Source organism: Rhinatrema bivittatum, chromosome 2, assembly GCF_901001135.1.
Source record: "Rhinatrema bivittatum chromosome 2, aRhiBiv1.1, whole genome shotgun sequence".
NCBI lineage: Eukaryota > Metazoa > Chordata > Amphibia > Gymnophiona > Rhinatrematidae > Rhinatrema > Rhinatrema bivittatum.
Window position 1 is genome coordinate 795460055 of NC_042616.1, and position 17867 is coordinate 795477921.

Below are 17867 nucleotides of genomic sequence, written 5' to 3' on the forward strand. Positions count from 1 at the left end.
TTTCTCTTAGCTCTTGGTTCTATTTCCCTTGCACCCCCACCATTAATGCAGAGAGCGGTGATGGAGCTGCATCCAAGTGAAATATCTAGCTTGATTAGTTAGAGGTAGTAGGGGCAGTAACCGCCGCAATAAGCAAGCTACACCCATGCCCATTTGTTTTTACCCAGATTATGTTATACAGCCCTTATTGGTTGTGTATGGATAGGCACATGAACTTTTTTGCAACTCTTTGGGGAAGGAACCCAGGTTAGCTGTGCTACTTTCCTTCCTTCCTAGAATGTAGGTTCAGAAGACCTTGGAGATGAACCTCCCAGTGCGGGATGGCTAATTCTCTTTAGGCATCACTGGGAGAGGGGTACTTTTCTATTCGCTGTGCACTAGGTGCCAAATAACCACGCTGGAGTCACTGTGTTAGTGTCCAAAAAGTAATTCTTTACTGAAGACGATAAATGGAAAATGGCACAACTTTTTGATCTACAGCAGCATCTCATACTTCTGATCTTCTTTCATTTTCTTTCCTATCTTTCTCCCTTTTTATATTTTACACATTTTTTCTCTGTCTTCATTTTATCCATTCCCTTTCCAGATGACCTTTTTCCCAGTAGTGTCTCTAGACAGAAGTACTTGAGGTGGTGACAGGTGGCCAAGCCACAGTCACACACACATCTGGCCACTCCCCCTCCCCCCGCCTCCATGAAATTGGCTATAGAAGATACAATAAGAAAAAGTCCCAAGGTCCTTCTGTGTAATTAAAAAAAAACAAAACTTAGCTGGTTTCAACCTTCCAGTAAAGCAACCATTCACATTGGCTACCCTCGTTCAAACAATTCTTTTAAATGGATATGAGAATGAAGTCTGTCTATACAAGAACAGACAATTTTAATATAAATCCGCACCTCTAATTCTAAAATATAGTCTGTATCTTCAGAAAGTCCTCCAACTACAGATCGAGGATGTTGACCCTTACAATTACCATACCAAAAAAAAAAAAACCCTTTCGAAGTATTACCTTAGTAAAAGCACCTTCTACTGCCAGACTTTGTGAAATAATACCAAACTCTAACAAAAAGAAGCTTAGAACCTATATAGCAAACTTGTCATACCATAACAGCTCTAAATCTAAGGACTTAAACAGTAATAACCCTACCTATGAAGAGGGAACAGTAGATATATTACATTAGGCCCTAAAACACCAGTACACCAATTAGGAAAACAGGCTACTACAGATCCCTCTACAGAAAATGCACGTAAGCAGATTTCTTCATTAGAGGGGGAGGATGCACATTATTATCCTCCCTCACACACACTTGCACATGTTCACTCTTATGCCATTCCCTCTCACCCTTAGGCTTCTTCTCTTCCTCACATGCAGGCGGGCTCCCTCTCTCTCTCTCGCATATGGATGCGAGCAGGTTCCCACTCTCTCTTCCATGCACACGCAGGACATGGGCAGGATTCATTCCCCCCTTTTTTGTGTGTGGGTGGCCATGCAGGCAGGATTCATCACCCCCCTTTCTTGCATGTGGGCAGGCACGCAGGCAGGATCCCTCCTCCCCCTTTTGCATACGGGTGGGCATGCAAGCAGGATTCCTCCCCTCCCCCTCGTGCTTGGGTGGGCATGCAGGCAGGATCTCCCTCTCTTGCAGGCAGGCATGCATGCATGCAGGTAGAATGGATTTCTCTCTTGCGTGCATATGGGTGGGCATGCAGACAGGATCTCTCATTTGGGTGGCCATGTACATTCATTCTCTCTCTCACTCTCTCTCACTCTCACTCTCTCACACACCCCCCCTGGAGGCAGATAGATTGCCACTCACATGCACTCAGGCTATTCTTTTTCATCAGCCATTGATGGTATGGGGATCCGTTGGTGGCTCCTGGGCCTCTCCATTGCTGCGTTGGGGGAGGCAGGCAAGATCCCCTTCCTCTGTTCCTCCTTTGCCAGCTGCGAGAGTGTATTCAAAACTTGCAGGGCTGTTATTGCCTCTATGTTGATCTAGTTCATCACGAGATCAGCATACAGGACATGCCAACACTGAGAGTTTTTAATGCACTCATGGTGCCTGCAAATGAAGAAGAATGGCTGTCACTCTGCGCACACATCTGATCTGGGTCTGGCTGGTGAGTGGGCTGAGGTATGGCATTCATAGCAGCATGAAGACATATGTGCGCACCTTAGAGATAAAACCCTATCTGAAACTGAAGTGGTAAGCTATGCCAATTCCCTTTCTCCCTACAACCATCCCCTCCCCTTTCACTTACTCCAGGTCTTCCTTACCTCCCATACCCAATTCTTTCAGCTCAGCTGCTGTTTACTTAACAAGCTTTATTGGTCTGACCTCCATTTTACAGTCAGTGGGCTGGGCTAATCTTGTGGATTCTTCTTTTATTAGCTTGACTGAACTCTGTTGGGCATATTCCATCTTTTGGCTCCTCCTCCATAGTTGAACTAGTGGAATGTGTTCACTGTTGCAAATCTCCTTCTCTTCCTTCCCCAAGACCTTTAGTGGGTGGTTCTGGACAAATTTTGAGGTCACCTTGCCTCTTCAGGTCTCTTTGCCTGCACCCAGTACTTGGGGATCTGGCATTCTCATGGTGGTCGAAAGATTTGCTCAGTGGCTTTTCAGGAAACCCCTATGGCTTTAGAGACATCCCTGATTTTTTTTTTTTTATTACTATATTTTGTCTTAATTCTCACATGCAAGTCAAAATTAACATGCATCTTGACGAAGTATAAAGAGAGAAAACAAAAGATCAAAAGCCAGCTGTCTTTTACAGGGTATAGGAAGCTTTGTATAGATGAATTTGCTTGTGGAAAACAGAGATGTCATCTTCCCCTTAAAACAGAGGACATTTTATATTCTACCCATACAATGTTTGCCAAGCCCAAAAAGATGATTTTGGACCTAGTTGATTTTTATTTTTACCTAACTGTAAAATTCACACATTGTTTCAACATTTTGCAAATATACCAGATATTGAGGACTAGATGGGAGGGTTGTAGATATCCACAAGGCAATAGAATAGTTCAAATACTGTAATACTTTAGTAATGCAATGAATAATTTAAAAAAATTCCCAATAATTTAATTTATTGGTTTGCAGGTATTGGAAACCTATATGTTTCACTCTTTTCTGAAAGCTCGTCTTAACAAAAAGATGGATGCATTCACACGACTGGATCTAAGTACGCAATCTGAAGCAGATAGGTAAAATTTCTTTACTGAAGCTATTTTTTCAACTAAATATTTAAAAATGAACTAAATAGAAAATTAAGCCTTTATCCATGATGATGAAGTTTTACAAATTTAAAAACTCATTTGATGATTGACAGGCATAACGGGATTGGGAATGCACTGACCCTTTTCTCAGATTCCATTTAGCTATTTGGAAATAATTATAGCAACACAAAGCTAATGCTAACAAAACATGATCACTGTTTGTACAGGTCTTTGCTGAAGAGAGGATGTAATTGCTTAGGAATGTACTCTCAACACATTTATGTCTCTTTCAAAATAAGTTAATTTAAACAAAATAAAACCATTACTTTCTTTTCTGAAGGCCTACTTTAGATCAACCTTTTTTTTTTTTTTTATCTTCTCAGAATAAATTTGATGCTCGATAGCCCAAGAAGACGGTCAACAGAGAAAATGTTTTTGAAACGATTTCGTCCTGAGCACATGTTTAGTAAACGTTTAGTAATAAGCATGCCCAATCTACAAGAGATCAGACAATCTGATCCTCCTGCTAGACAACTCTCACTCAGGAAAATTGATCCAGAACATGGTAAGAGCAAAGTGACACTATAATTAATGTAGGTTTTTCAGGAGATCAAATAATAAAGAACTGATTAATAAAATTTCTTGTAGCTGGGCTTTGCAGATTTGCTGCTATGGAGCATGAACTTTAAGAATTGCCACACTGACGGGCCGATACAGTACAGTGCGCTCCGGAGCGCACTGTTAAACCGCCATTGGACGCGCGTTTTCCCTTACCCCTTATTCAGTAAGGGGCCGAAAACGCGTGTCCAACCCGCCGAACCTAATAGGGCCCTCATCATGCAAATGCATGTTGAGGGCCCTATTAGGTATTCCCGCACAATTCACAAAGCAAAATGTGCAGCCAAGCCGCACATTTTGCTTTCAGAAATTAGCGCCTACCCAAAGGTAGGCGCTAATTTCTTCGGGCACCAGGACCTCCGACTTAATATCATGGCGATATTAAGTCGGAGGTCCCGAAGGGTAAAAAAAATAAAAAAAAAAATTTTGAAGTCTGCCTGTGGCTGTCAGGTCGAAAACCGGACGCTCAATTTTGCCGGTGTCCAGTTTCCGAGCCTGTGGCTGTCAGCAGGCTCGAGAACCGCTGGCAGAATTGAGTCGGCTGTCAAACCCGCTGACAGCCGCCGCTCCGGGCCAAAAGGAGGCGCAAGGGACGCGCTAGTGTCCCTAGCGCTTCCTTTTGCCTGTTTCTACCGCCGGGCCTCATTTAAATACTGAATCGCGCGCACAGGCGAGTGGCCTGTACGTGCACCGGGAGAGCGGGCATTCGTCCGCTGTCCCGCGGACTTCACTGAATCAGCCCATGAGTCAGACTGTGAGCATCCCTCAAGCCCAGTATCCTGTTCCCAGCAGAGACCAATCCAAGATCCCAAACAGTAAATAGATCCCATGCTTCTGTTACACAGTGATCAGTAATGGCTATTCCCATAGGGCCTGATTTTAAAAAGCATTTACAAGTTTATACTTTTGATGCAACTCCAACATTGCTCTCTACTTCAACTGCAAGGGGTAATGGGGAATTGGACTCAGCAACCAACAAGGGCCTTGACTTTGACAGTCTGGGAAACTAAGTATGGGGGTGACCTGTATGGCATGGCAGATACTACCATAAGCTTGCTGGGCAGACTTGATGGACCGTTTGGTCCTTTTCTGCCGTCATTTCTCTTCTGTGCTTAAAATTGGGTTTTATGTGTGTAAATGCACATCTGATGAAGTGGACTTTGTCCTTGAAAGCTCGTGCCTTAATTGGTTAGTCTATAAAGTGCCACCTACCTCTTATTGTTGCTATACCAGACTAACAAGGCTATCCATCTGAACATCTTTGCCCATGTAAATGGGCTTTTGAAAATTGCTACAAAATATGGCATTGAAATGTCCATAGGATGTTCATATGTAAGTGCACTTTGTGTGTAAATGGCTTTTTAAAATTGCTACGATAGTATGTTACATTTACACGTGTAACTTCTTTAAAAATTACCTCCTAAGTCGAATTGGTTAATAACAGTTTATGGACTTCTCCTCCAGGAACTTCTCCAAGCCTTTTTTAAACCCAGTTATACTAACTGCCTTAACCATTTCTTCTGGCAATTAATTCCAGAGCTTAATTGTGCTTTGAGTGAGAGAGTATTTTCAGATTCGTTTTGAATGTGCTGCTTACTAACTTCATGGAGTGTCCACTGGTCTTTGTATTTTTTGAAAGAGTAAATAACAGATTCTTTTTTGAGATGCAGTGATCACAATTGTACATAGTACTACAGGTATGGCCTCACCATGGAGTAATACAGAGACATTGACATTTTCTGAGGACACGCAGGATGGCAGTCCTCACACATGGGTGACATCATCCAAAACTTATGTTAAAGTTTCTAGGACTTGGATTCAGCCTCTCAGCGTGTTCCGCATGCAATATAGCACATGTTCACGGAGGGTCTCCTCAGTCTCTGATTTTCCGTGGAGTCCAGTCTCTAACTTTTTTCTCCTCTTTAACTATTTTTGTTTTTTTTTTTTTGCAAGTATTTGCATTGGGGGGATTGCGCAGTTCTCCCAGTTCGCTTCCTTACTCTCTGTTATGTTTTTCAGCATTTATCTGTAAGTTTCCTTTCATAGTCTATCCCCCGGCAATGCGCTCAGAATCCGGCTGTCGACTGCCACTTCTATTGATTTCAACATCAAGTCCCTTTTTTCTTGTGACAGCATGTCATCAACCAGTTTTAAGCATTCCCTCTATGTATGAGGAGTATCTATCATGGATTCCCATGATAGATGTGTCCTCTGCTTGGAGGCATCACATGATCAGGGTTGCAGCAAGTGCACTGAGATGATCCCAAAAGGATGCTGAGCCAAGCTAGTTGAGATGGACCTGCTTTTTGAGCCCGGGAAGACCCAATTTATCAGCATCAACATTGAGAGACCTTAGAGTAGTACTGATGACCATCAAGCCATCGACATCAGCGGGGCCATCAGTTTAGTCAGCATTGGCTTCCAGGGATGCTGGAGGTGGACTATTGCTCACCTCCTCCAGGTCAAAGACATCAGGTTTGTCTTTGACCTTGGCACCAGGTCAAAGACATCGGGTTTTTCTTTGACCTTGGCACCAGGGAAGGGCCGAGCATTGAGGGAAGCTTTAAAAAAAAAAAAATGGCATCTGCTTTGTTCCCCATCGATGCAAGATGTTGGGCATGGGGTTATGCCAGCCTCAGTTGTAATAGCCCCAAAGAGAACCTGTGGTGAGTAGCTCCAGTCCTCCATGGTACCCATGGCCTCCACTGGTTCTGATGGCTGCCATCGATCCTTCTCTTGGTTCCGAAGAAGATCTGGCCACATCTCCTGGATTTCAGTCAGTCTTGGTGTCTGTGATCTTCAAGGAGCATGCAGCAGGCCATGGAGAAAACAGTGCAGAGCCTCTGCATCAAGGTACCAGGCCCAGTGCCTTCTCTCCTCAAGCCACTGCTCGAATCTTTGCACGTGCTTATCGGGATGCTACTGACAGTCACAGATGTCAGTGCTCCGGATTCACATCGATGCCTGGCGGAGGATCAAGACTGCCATAGACTGATCCATCCATAGTTCCTCAGAGGAAGCTCCCCCGGCGATGGGGGCAATCTCTGGGTCCAGGCCCCCACTTCCAGTTGAATTGGTTCTCATACTGCTGGCCAAGGACCTAGCACCTCTGGCCCTGTCTCCTGTCTGACAGTTAGGACAATGGCCCTTATAACCCTTGGGGGGAAGGCTCCTCAGGTGTTTTGGATACAGATGCATTGAATGGCCTCCCCTTCAACTCGTCTTCTCCCAATGATAGAAGGATGTCTCCCCCAGAAGACCTCTCCTTCATGGGCTTATTGCAGTTGATGGCTAAAGCCATCCCATTTACTTTACAGTCAGAGGAAGATACCCAGCACAAGATGCTGGATATCTTGCAATACGTGGAGCCTCCTAAGAACATATTGGCAGTCCCAGTGCACGAGATCCTTATGGAGCTGCTGAGGAGGAGGTGGGAAAACTCTCTTACTGCCTCCCGTGAATAGGAAGGTGGACGTGGTATATCTTGTCCAAAAGGCTCCTGGATTTGACAAGTAATAGCTGCCATACCAATCAGTTGTGATCAAATCCACTCTTAAGACTAACAAGCACACTTTGACCCATTCCTTGTTGCTCCCGGGGAAGGATTAGAGGACCAATGATGCTCTTGGTAGGAAAGTGTTTTAGGTTGCTATGATTATCGCCTGCATAGTGGCCTCCCAGCTCTTCAGGGGCCAGTATATGTGGGACATCCTGAAGCAGGTGCCTCAACAGCAGCAGGGCACCCTCCAGTCACTAATGCACAAGGGTCTAGAGTGCGGAAAGCATGGGGGTCCAATCGATCTAAGCTGTTGTTGAGGTGGCATTGTGAGTACCTACTGCAGGGATCAGTGCCTAAGACTCGCCTGGCTGCAGGCCTCTGATCTCCATCAGGAGGTGCAGATACAGCTCGGTGACATGCCATGCTCAGGAGAGAATATCTTCGGAGATAAGGTGAAGGGTGCAGTGGCCCAAATTCCTGACCACCATGTGACGCTCCAATAGGTCTTTGCTAGTATTCATGACTCGTTGTCCTCATCCTGGAGACCCACAAGGTCTGACCCCAGGAAGTCTTTCTTACACTTGAGATACTATCCTCCACCACCTCAGTTGATGTCAGCAACAGTAGGCCCCCTCATATCCATTCAAGGCAGCAGAGGGCCACAATCAGCGCCTCAGTCAAATCTGGGGATGGGGTTTTGACTGGATCATAAGGAGTGTAGCCACCACCTCTTCCTGTGACAACAGATCTTCCGGTTGGGATCAGGCTGCACACAGCGAACAGGCAGCCCAGTATAACTTCGTACTAGTGGGTACTCGCCATCATTTGCAGAGGGTATAAATTAAACCTACTGAGTACCCCACCAAATTGCTCCAACTCCATTTTTGGGGACCGGTAGCATATCAAGCAGATCTCTCCTCCCTCTTAATGGGCAGAGCAGTTGAGCATGTTCCACTAGGGCAGCAAGGGCAAGGATTTTTACTCCCGGTACTTCCAGATTTCAAAGAAAACAGGGAGAGACTGTCCCATCCTAGATCCTAAATTCCTTGAACAAATTTCTAAAAAGTGAAAAGTTAAAAATGGTTTCCCTGGGCTCCTTGATCAGATTCCTCTCTATCTTAAGGGCGCATACACTCACATTGAGAGATAACCCAAAGAAAGATCTCAAATTCGTGATGGGAAAACAGCACTTCTAATACTGCGTTCTGCCATTTGGGCTTGCATCTGCCCTGCGGATCTTTACCAAATTACTGGCTGTGGTGACAGTGCACCTTCTCAGACTGGAAGTTCACATTTTTCCCTATCTGGACAATTGGCTGGTCAAGAGCACCTCTCATGCGGGAGCCGAAGAGTCTTTGAGCTCAACTATCTGAGTGTTGAGGACACTAGGGTTCGTCATCAACTATCCCAAGTCTCATCTCAGCCCATCATCTCAATTGGACTTCATAGGAACCCTGCTAGACATGGCTCAGGCAAGGCCTTCCTGCCACAGCAATGGGCCATCAATGTGATGTCCATCGCAGCAGAGATCAAACAGCCAGCAAGTATCAGCATGGTACATGTTTAGGTCATCTGCTACAGTATACGTTACTCTCTGGGCATGCATGCACATGCAGTGAGCCCAATGGACCCTGTGATCTCAGTGGCTTCAATCCATTCAGGATCTACAGGACTGCATCCGAATCACTCCGACCCCCGGGAGTCTGTCCTGGTGGTGTGAAATTTCCAACCTGGAGCACAGAGTATCTTTCCAAATTGTCCTGACCACAGATGTGTCCACCCTTGGCTGGGGAGCCCTTGTAGATGGACGCAGCACCCAGGAGCTCTAGTCTGACCAGGAATGTCTCTGTCAAATCAACTTCCTGGAGCTCTGGGTGATCAGGTACATGCTGTGGGATTTCAGAGATCAGCTGTCCAATAAAGTTGTGTTGATCCTGACAGAAAACCAATGGTGGTGGTTTTCTGTCTGGTGATCTACATTAGCAAGCAGGGGAGGTATGGGCTCTTACCTCTTGTGTAAAGAGATGGTCCAGTTTTGGTCCCGGGCCATCTCCCATGGGATGGGGCTCAGACTGACATATCTGACAGGTACGGAGAATGGGATAATGGTCAGACTGAGTTGCTCCTTCAGACCCCATGAATGGTCTCTGGAACTGGTGGTAGTGAATTGGATCTTCTGCCTCTGGGGAACAGGAAGGTACCTTGGTTCTGTGTTTAGAACACATGGCAAGCTAGCCTCAGATGCCTTTGCCTGTCATTGGGTCCAGGGTCTCCTGCACGCATATCCTCCAGTTCCTCTAGTGGCGAAGACTTTGTTGAAGCTCCGGGAGAAGGGGAATATGATTTTCATAGCCCCCCATTGGCTGAGGAAGATATGATTTCCTCTCCTTTGGGAGTTGTCCAGAAACTGATCAGACTGGGATTTTCCCATATCTTATCACCCAAGATCAGGGCTGTTTGTGGCATCCTAATCTTCAAGCCCTGTCACTCGCAGCTTGGATAATGAGGGTTAATCTTGTAACCCCTCAGTCTCTCTTGTATGATGTCTTGTGTTTTCGTGGATTCTAGAAAGTCCTATGTGCATAAGTACCACACTAGAAATTGATTACAATTGTTTCAAAATTAGCACAGAGAATTGCATGCTCCAATAAAATGGATGATTCTTTTTATAATGAGTTAAACTAACCCCTCCAAACTGGCTGGATAAAAATGCACCCATATGAGCATGTAGAGCTATATTTTTATTTATTTATTTCGTGATTTTTTTATATACCGCGGCACGTTAATAACATCACCTCGGTTTACAATAAACAATAAATCAGCAACAAGCTTTACAGTCAATAAGAATTCAGGTGTACATAAAAAATATCAATTAAGAATAAATTAAGAACCAATTAAGAACAATTAACAAATAAACTAATGATAAACATATTCCATAGTTAATGGCGAGACTAATAACTGGGAGGAAAGAGCCCGATCAAGTAAAATTTAGCAGCGGGGAATAAATAAATTGGCATGTGGCATTGGATCAGAGAAACATAAGCAATAACTGGCATTTCAGGAAAAGAGATGGTCATTGAGTGTAAGCTTGTTCGAACAGCCAGGTTTTGAGGTTCTGCTTGAATTTCTTATGGCAGGGTTCTAGACGCAGGTCTGTGGGCATTTTGTTCCAGAGGTTTGTTCCCGCAATCGTGAAGGAGCGGTCTCTTGTAGTAATGTGTCTGATGTGTTTAAGACAGTATAGTATATTATATTATACTTGATATAGAAGAAAAATAACTGTCTGTACTTTTCCTTTCATTTGGTGCCTTTCTTTTGGGTTCAGTTTCAGATTCTCTCTAGCTCCCTAGTTAACACTACAGCAAAGTTCTCTGCTAGGACCAACAGGAGGTCTGAGTGCTACTAGAGCGATCACAAGGAGGTTCTTGCATGTGCTACTATTCAAAATAAAAAATATTTTTAAAAAGTTATTTGATACTGAGAAATGTATATTTGAAGAACATTTTATCCTAAACTTTAAGACTGGTTTAGATTCGGTACATTTTTAAATGGTACCGCCAGAGCTCTGCATCAGATAGACAAGAGAATGAGGCTCTGGAGAACTTGGAGGATGAGAAGGGCACAGCTTTCATTCTGTAAGACTTACCAGAGGATGGCATTCTAACAGCCTTCTTCCTGCCCTTTCTCAGATTCTGCTAGCCTTGCCTCATTCTTTTTAATTTGCATCTTATTTTGAAGCAAGTCCAAATTAATTGCAAAGCTAATATTGATTGCTGTTTCAAGTACCTAGTAATTGTGTAAATAGTGAAGTTATTTTTAGACCATACTTTGTAAACTAATTTTATTAAGCTGTAATCCACCATGCTCTTCAAGTTTTCAGAACAGACTGTTCATTGGAAATGTATGTCTTTCTTTCATTTTAGTAATAAAGATACCATCTAAATCAATTCATGTGTTCAAGTTACCTGAAATCCACTTTCCTCTGGTGAGTCGCTACGTCCAGTCTTATTACATGGATTTCAGCAGCCAGCTCAGCAAAGCCATCAGTGGTCAGTCACCTGAGAACTCGGCACTGTTGGCGCGATACTTCTACCTCCGGGGACTTACCTATTTGATGCAGGGAAAACTGCTGCTTGCCCTTTCAGACTTTCAGAATCTTTACAAAACAGATGTGCGGCTTTTCCCCATCGAGCTAGTAAGGAAAGTGGTAGAAGCCATGCCTCCCAATGAGCGTTCCCAGGCAGACCGCAGGCCCGAACTGAAAAGGCTTATATGCCAAGTAATGGAAAAAGAGAGAGAGGCAGCAAAAACAGATGACCATGTGAAGAAATTTGAATTGCCCAAAACACACATGCAGCTGGAAGATTTTGTGAAGCGAATACAAGAATCCGGAATTGTCAAAGATACTGACATCATACATAGACTGTTTGACGCACTGACTGTAGGTAAGAGGAAATGAGCCCTGATTTAAGTTTGACAAAAGCAAGGCACAAAAATTGCCAAATTGCCTGCAAGTCAGTTTGATAGTCTTGAAATAAATCTTTGTCTGAGGATTTAGTTTCCTGCAACTTTAGGAAGTGAAAATGAATCCACGGAGAAAAAGTGGATGAGCAAAATTGGCTCCAAACCCTATGACACATTTGCTAAGAGTGCCAAACTTTAAGAATTTGGCCAAAGTTCCAAGGTGCTTTGCAGATTTGTCTGTGAAATTTACAATGTTACAGAGGCTACATGAAGCTTAAATCTGGATTATCATGGTACTAAGCACTTTGCATTTTGTTGCCTCTTTCCTGTGGGTTTACTTTTGATGATTTCAAGGGATTGCACTATTAACACTATTCAACTTTAATAATCCGAATGGAATCCTTCTCTGGCTCGATGGCCCTAGACACACAGTAGTACGAGTGCCTTATATGAACATCAGTGTCGGTCTGAAGGATTTATTAGGTGAAAAACTAGCAACAGTTTTGTTCCTGTAATTTATTTATATTCTGCTTTTCATATACTTCAGATCTTATTATATTCAGGTACTCTAGGTCTGTCCCCAAAGGGCTTAGTCTGTATTTGAGGCAAGGCAGGGTAAAGTGACTTGTCCAAGGTTACAAGGAGCAGTAAGATTTGAACCCTGGTTTCCCTAGTCCTTCTCTCTGGTCTAACCACTAGACTAGTCCACTACCTCTGATTTTTTTATATATTAAAGGCATCCAGTGATCCATTCTTACCATTACAGGAGTGATCTCTTGTGTTCAGGGGTGGCATTGCTTCAGTTCTCTATCCCTAGTTCCTATGAGATTACTTCCTTTTGTCAGTGGCAGCAATAATATCTGTAAAAGATAGAATGTCATTTAGTTGTTTCTTTTCCTTGTCACGCCTCATTCCCATTTAACTCTTTATCAGAGTTACGATGTGTGTCCTTTCTTTTTTGCTCTCTCCCACATTGCTTCCTCTGTAGTGGTGCACCTTCTGTAGCTCAAATCAGAATGCTGCTTACCCAACTCCCACTAGATGGCACTGTAACAACTTATATTTGAAGTCCTATATCCATCCAGGCAGTTAACAACTTTAATTGGTCTAGATGGTTCATTTTCTATGGGCAAAATCTGAAAGAAAAGGTTTTCTTGAAATTTAATGCAGTTTAAAATATAACGTCTGTAGTGGGTCCCCTGTTTAGACTGTATGCATCATCCAGGGGTGCTCCTGAATGGGGCTCAAGTCCGGATTTGGGGGGGGGGGTGGAGATTAATTTACTGGGCTACTGGTGTGGTCAGTAGTCCCTCAGTTCAAACAGTCCACAATTCTCCTGGGTGATACTAAAGAGGTGTAGGAGAACCCACAAAAGGGCCAAAGAGGGAAGAGAGCTACAAAAAGGTCCAATAACAATCAGCCCACTCATCCATTCAACAAGGGCAGAGTAGAAAAATAAACCAAATAGTCCAAATGGTGTTCAAAATAAAGAAATTACTGCAGTTTAAAAATTAAGAATCCAGCCTAGAATGGGTGAATAAGAAGCAGCATGAAAAAATAAAAGAATCAGAAAGACAATGGTTTCCATTATCCATTTTGTTTCTCCTAGTTGGTCTTTGCACCTCTGCACCACCATCCAAACTCAAAATCCCCTCCCCTTGGGGAGGGGAGGGTAGATGTTATACAGCACCAGGGTAAGCTGGTTCAAAGATGGAAAAATTCCAGAATTGAAAAATATTCAAAATCCAAGTGTAAAAAATCTTCAATTGTAATCTAGACACTCAATCTCAACACTTCTCTTCACTCTTGCCTTTAACCAGTCGCTTGGACAAAAAGATCTTCGATAAATCCTTCTGGATATAGGGAGGATGCCCTTCCTGCCACACTGATCAGTCTTCTCAAACAACAAATCTCACTCCATATCTCCCTTCAGGTCAGTGGCCCCTAGGGATGAGGTAATGACCATCAAGAGCTCGCTCTTCTGCTCTCTTCTTTACGCTGAAAGCTGAGAATGCTCCAGGGACCATTTATAGCCCACAGAAGCCTCCCACAAAAAAGGTGGACTGAAAGCTAGGGGGAGGATGCCAGAAATGCAAAACTTACTCCCATTATCTGTTCTAGAAAAATCTAATGAAAACGAGTAGATGGATCGGAGTAAAACAGGAATTTATTCAAGCATGCCCGACTCTGGCCGAGTTTCACTCAGAGAGCTGCCTCAGGGGCTTACAAGCCACATCAGTTGGCTTAAAACATCGCAAGTGAGATCAAGTTGAAATAGCACAAAGAGTTTCTTAGGTTTTGGAGCGAGCTCTGAAAATACTGGTATTGCATACCAATTAGTAATGCATTCGAAGAAAAGAGCTCGCATAGTCAGCGTTCAGCAGCGGGTATTCGCCAAAAAGAATCGGGCAGATAAACCAGGCTTTCAATCACATGACAAACAGTCTGCAGCATCTTTCTGGATTAAGCACAGTGGACATTTTCCTTGCAGAAACCTGATGATTTTACGCTGCAGACTGTTTGTCATGTGATTGAAAGCCTGGTTATCTGCCCGATTCTTTTTGGCGAATACCCGCTGCTGAACGCTATGTGAGCTCTTTTCTTCGAATGCATTACTAATTGGTATGCAATACCAGTATTTTCAGAGCTCGCTCCAAAGCCTAAGAAACTTTGTGCTATTTCAAATTGATCTCACTTGCGATGTTTTAAGCCAACTGATGTGGCTTGTAAGCCCCTGAGGCAGCTCTCTGAGTGAAACTCGGCCAGAGTCGGGCATGCTTGAATAAATTCCTGTTTTACTCCGATCCGTCTACTCGTTTTCATTGCCTACAGCCGCCTTGGATCGGCTACCGGTTTGTTTTCTTGGACCTAGAAAAATCTAAGAAAACTCAGGAGAATCTTACTGACAGGCAAAACAGTTATACACTTTTTAATCTGTGTGTAATTTCTGCAGAGGTGCACTACAGTGCTTCTCTCTGATTGCTAGGAATGAGAAACACATACTGATTGTGTGACTAAGAAGTCCTTTGCCTTCCTGTTTTGCTACTTTGTCAGCTGTCAGTGGGTGGTGATCTTCCTTCACTCACCTAGAGATGCTCCCAGGCAGTACCTATATATGCTGAAAAAATGCCTTGGTATCTTTGACATTCTTTGGATGTGTATAGTATTGGAGAAGTTAAATCAAAACTAGGACAGAACTATTTAATTATAAAGTTTAACTACAAGGTTAGGAATTCCTGTCAGCTCCCTCCCTTAGTCCTATCCATTTAATAGATGACTTTAATTATGGAAGAAATGCATAATGACTGTGATATTGAGAAAACGTTTGTTTTTAATTGAGGACACCAGAAACAAATAGACCCCGAAACGTTCAAAGAGTTCTACAACTATTGGATGGAAACTGAAGCAGAGGCAGAAGATGTCAGCCTGCCTCATACAGTGATCGAGCACCTGGATAAAAACGAATGTGTATACAAGCTCTCAAGCTCAGTAAAAACCAACTATGGAGTGGGAAAAATAGCAATGACCCAAAAGCGTCTGTTCCTTCTGACAGAAGGACGACCAGGCTACATTGAAATTGCAACATTCAGAGAAATAGAGGTAAGGAATTAATAGTTTAATAGTTGAATTTTGCATTTTGTTCTTATTGAGTAACCTGCCATGATAGAGGTTGAATTACTGAGTATAATGTCCAAATAGGATTGTGGGAAGGGTGGGGGCCTGGGCATGAGAAGGCCATTAAAACTTGTGGGGCACAAACTGCACTGTTACCATGATGATAAAATCCTTGGTGTCAGAATGTGCTTAGGATTGATGCCCTGTAGTGGTGCTTTTGTGGGTTGACTGACAGTGTCATACAGCTGGTGACTGGGAGACACTGTAGCTCTCAGATGAGGCTTGTCACTCGATGGAGGCCCATATATAGTGGATCAGGAGGGCATGCTCAGACAGGATCGGTTATGGGGCCAAGCTGTGGACAAATTAAACGAACTTGAGTGGGTCCCAGTGAGTCATGTTTGCACAGGCAAATTACAGCATGTATTAGGGATAATGTCAACAGTTGGGTGTGTACGATATGGCATCAGACTGCCATCCGCCACAGTTTACATGTGACTCTCAAGGACATAGTGATTTTGTCAGGCTGACCCTGGTGCTGAGAACTTATGGATGGTGAATCAGGTGTTGGGAGGGGATTTATGGGGCATCTAGGAGTCCAGACTTATTTTATTCTCAGTTGTGCTTTGTGGGAGAAAAGGAGGCAGCATAATAGCTGGGAGTTATCAGTTGTTTCATCATGTCCTGGAGAAGAGGCAGCTCTGCACTATCACAGTAAATCCAGCTGAGAAATCATTGCTGAAACGAATGTGTGAACCTCTTAGTGGTCTCTGCTGGTATATGTCTAATAAGTATGATTTTTCTTATTGCCACTGTATAGGACTTATGGAGGAAAATGAAATCTGTGGCTAAATTGCTCTGATTAGGCATGCTGCTTTAATTAGTTTTTCTCTGTGTTGCACTTAATCAGAAAATGCCCAGTGATTGCAAAAGTAATCAGTATTGAATCTGTACATCTGAGATTCAAAGGCACAGCGCCAATTTAAGGGTATATCAATCAATGTGATTACATTGGTCCCTGCTGTCCTTGGGGGACCCTCAAGCTGGCTGACTAGGAGCAGTGATGAGATACGGCTCCCAAAGTTCTCTGCGTCACTTCTGCCTGTATCATTGTTTTGCTGCTGCTTTTGCCCTGCAGGGCTTAAAAAGAATACTGCATGTTTTACTCTACTCTCTCACTTCAGTCCTGCAGGGCTTAAGAGAAAGCTGTCTTTTTTTTTTTTTTTTTTTGCTGCAGTAGCTACAATTATTGAGCCCCCCTTGTTCCTGGGGGCTCCTAGCAGGCCATCTGGGAGCAGCAGTGAGGTATGGCTCCCAACACACCCTGTCTCCCTTCTGAACATGACTGATTTGCTGCTATGTCTGCCCTGTAAGGCGTTAAAAAAAAAAAAACCAAAAACTTATTTTCCTGCCCTGCAGCAGGAATTTATTTAAAAAATTGTAGCAAGCACCATTAACATTTCTAGATGGGTAATAGTCTCCGGTCCATGAGGAGAGGAGCTGAACTGCATTGCAAGGTGAAAGAGGAGATTTCCACTTTATTTGGTAAAAAGAGGGGAGGGGGAATTTTTTATTTATTTTTTTTTTTTTTGGTAGACCGGTGTGGGATGTAATAAATTTCTTTGTCACAAAATTGCCTGTATGTATAGTGCCTCCATATCTGGTGTTGCACTAAACCCAAACATTTTTTAAACAGGTCCTGCAAAGGCAGCCGCTTCCTTTGCTGCTGTGTGCTTGGTGCAGGGGTGAGTCTGTCATTAGGCAGGATGAGGCAGTTGCCTCAGATGGCAGCAAGTGCCCTCCAAAATATCCTGTGGTGGCTGCCTCATTTTATTTCCAGATACTGGCAGGAGGGGAGAGAACTGTATGGCGATGCGGTTTAATGACCTAATGGTAGGGAAAAGGACCTGCACTGTGGGTTGGTTTAATGATGTGCCAGCTGGACTCCTCCCACCTTCTGGTAGGAAGAAGACCCGCACGGCCGAGCAGTTTAGTGATGTGTTTGAGGGGTTTTCAACCCCTGCCACCCAACCTTATGAGGTGGTGTGATAAGTAAGGTACTGCTGGGGGTTCTACCTGGGAAGAGAGGATGTGAGTGAGAGGGGAGGATAGCAAAGGTAAGGGGGAGGTGTGGGAGGTAGAAGAGCAGAGTGAGAATAAAGGAGCAAGACTGTGAGGAGAAAATGTGCCACCTCCACACGCAGATTCCCACCATTCACCCATCTTCCACTTCCCTAGGGGACAGATGATGGGGGGGGGGGGGGGAAAGGCAGGTGGCAGAGTTGCCAGCTTCCTAGAAATATTATCACTAATACTCTATCTGCAATTCCTGTGGAAACACAGACTCTTAACTTTCCCCTTTCCCAGCACTTCACATCACCGACCCCCACCTTGGATCTCTCAGTAATTTAAGCTGTGCCATGCCTGGTTAGGGGGAAAGGGTTGAAATAT

General features: G+C 43.8%; 1 protein-coding gene across 4 annotated transcripts in view; it reads left to right on the top strand.

The window, feature by feature from the left end:
* DENND3 (DENN domain containing 3) overlaps positions 1-17867 on the top strand; it is a 235872-nt gene that overhangs the window by 123082 nt on the left and 94923 nt on the right. For all 4 annotated transcript variants that reach the window (XR_003854950.1, XM_029592116.1, XM_029592114.1 and 1 more), the window contains 4 exons: positions 3105-3208; positions 3604-3785; positions 11261-11782; positions 15142-15401. Coding sequence is in view for 3 of the 4 variants with exons in the window: in XM_029592116.1 (XP_029447976.1) it covers positions 3105-3208; positions 3604-3785; positions 11261-11782; positions 15142-15401 (1068 nt within the window). In the remaining variant the exon portion in view is untranslated. The remainder of the gene's footprint in view (positions 1-3104; positions 3209-3603; positions 3786-11260; positions 11783-15141; positions 15402-17867) is intronic.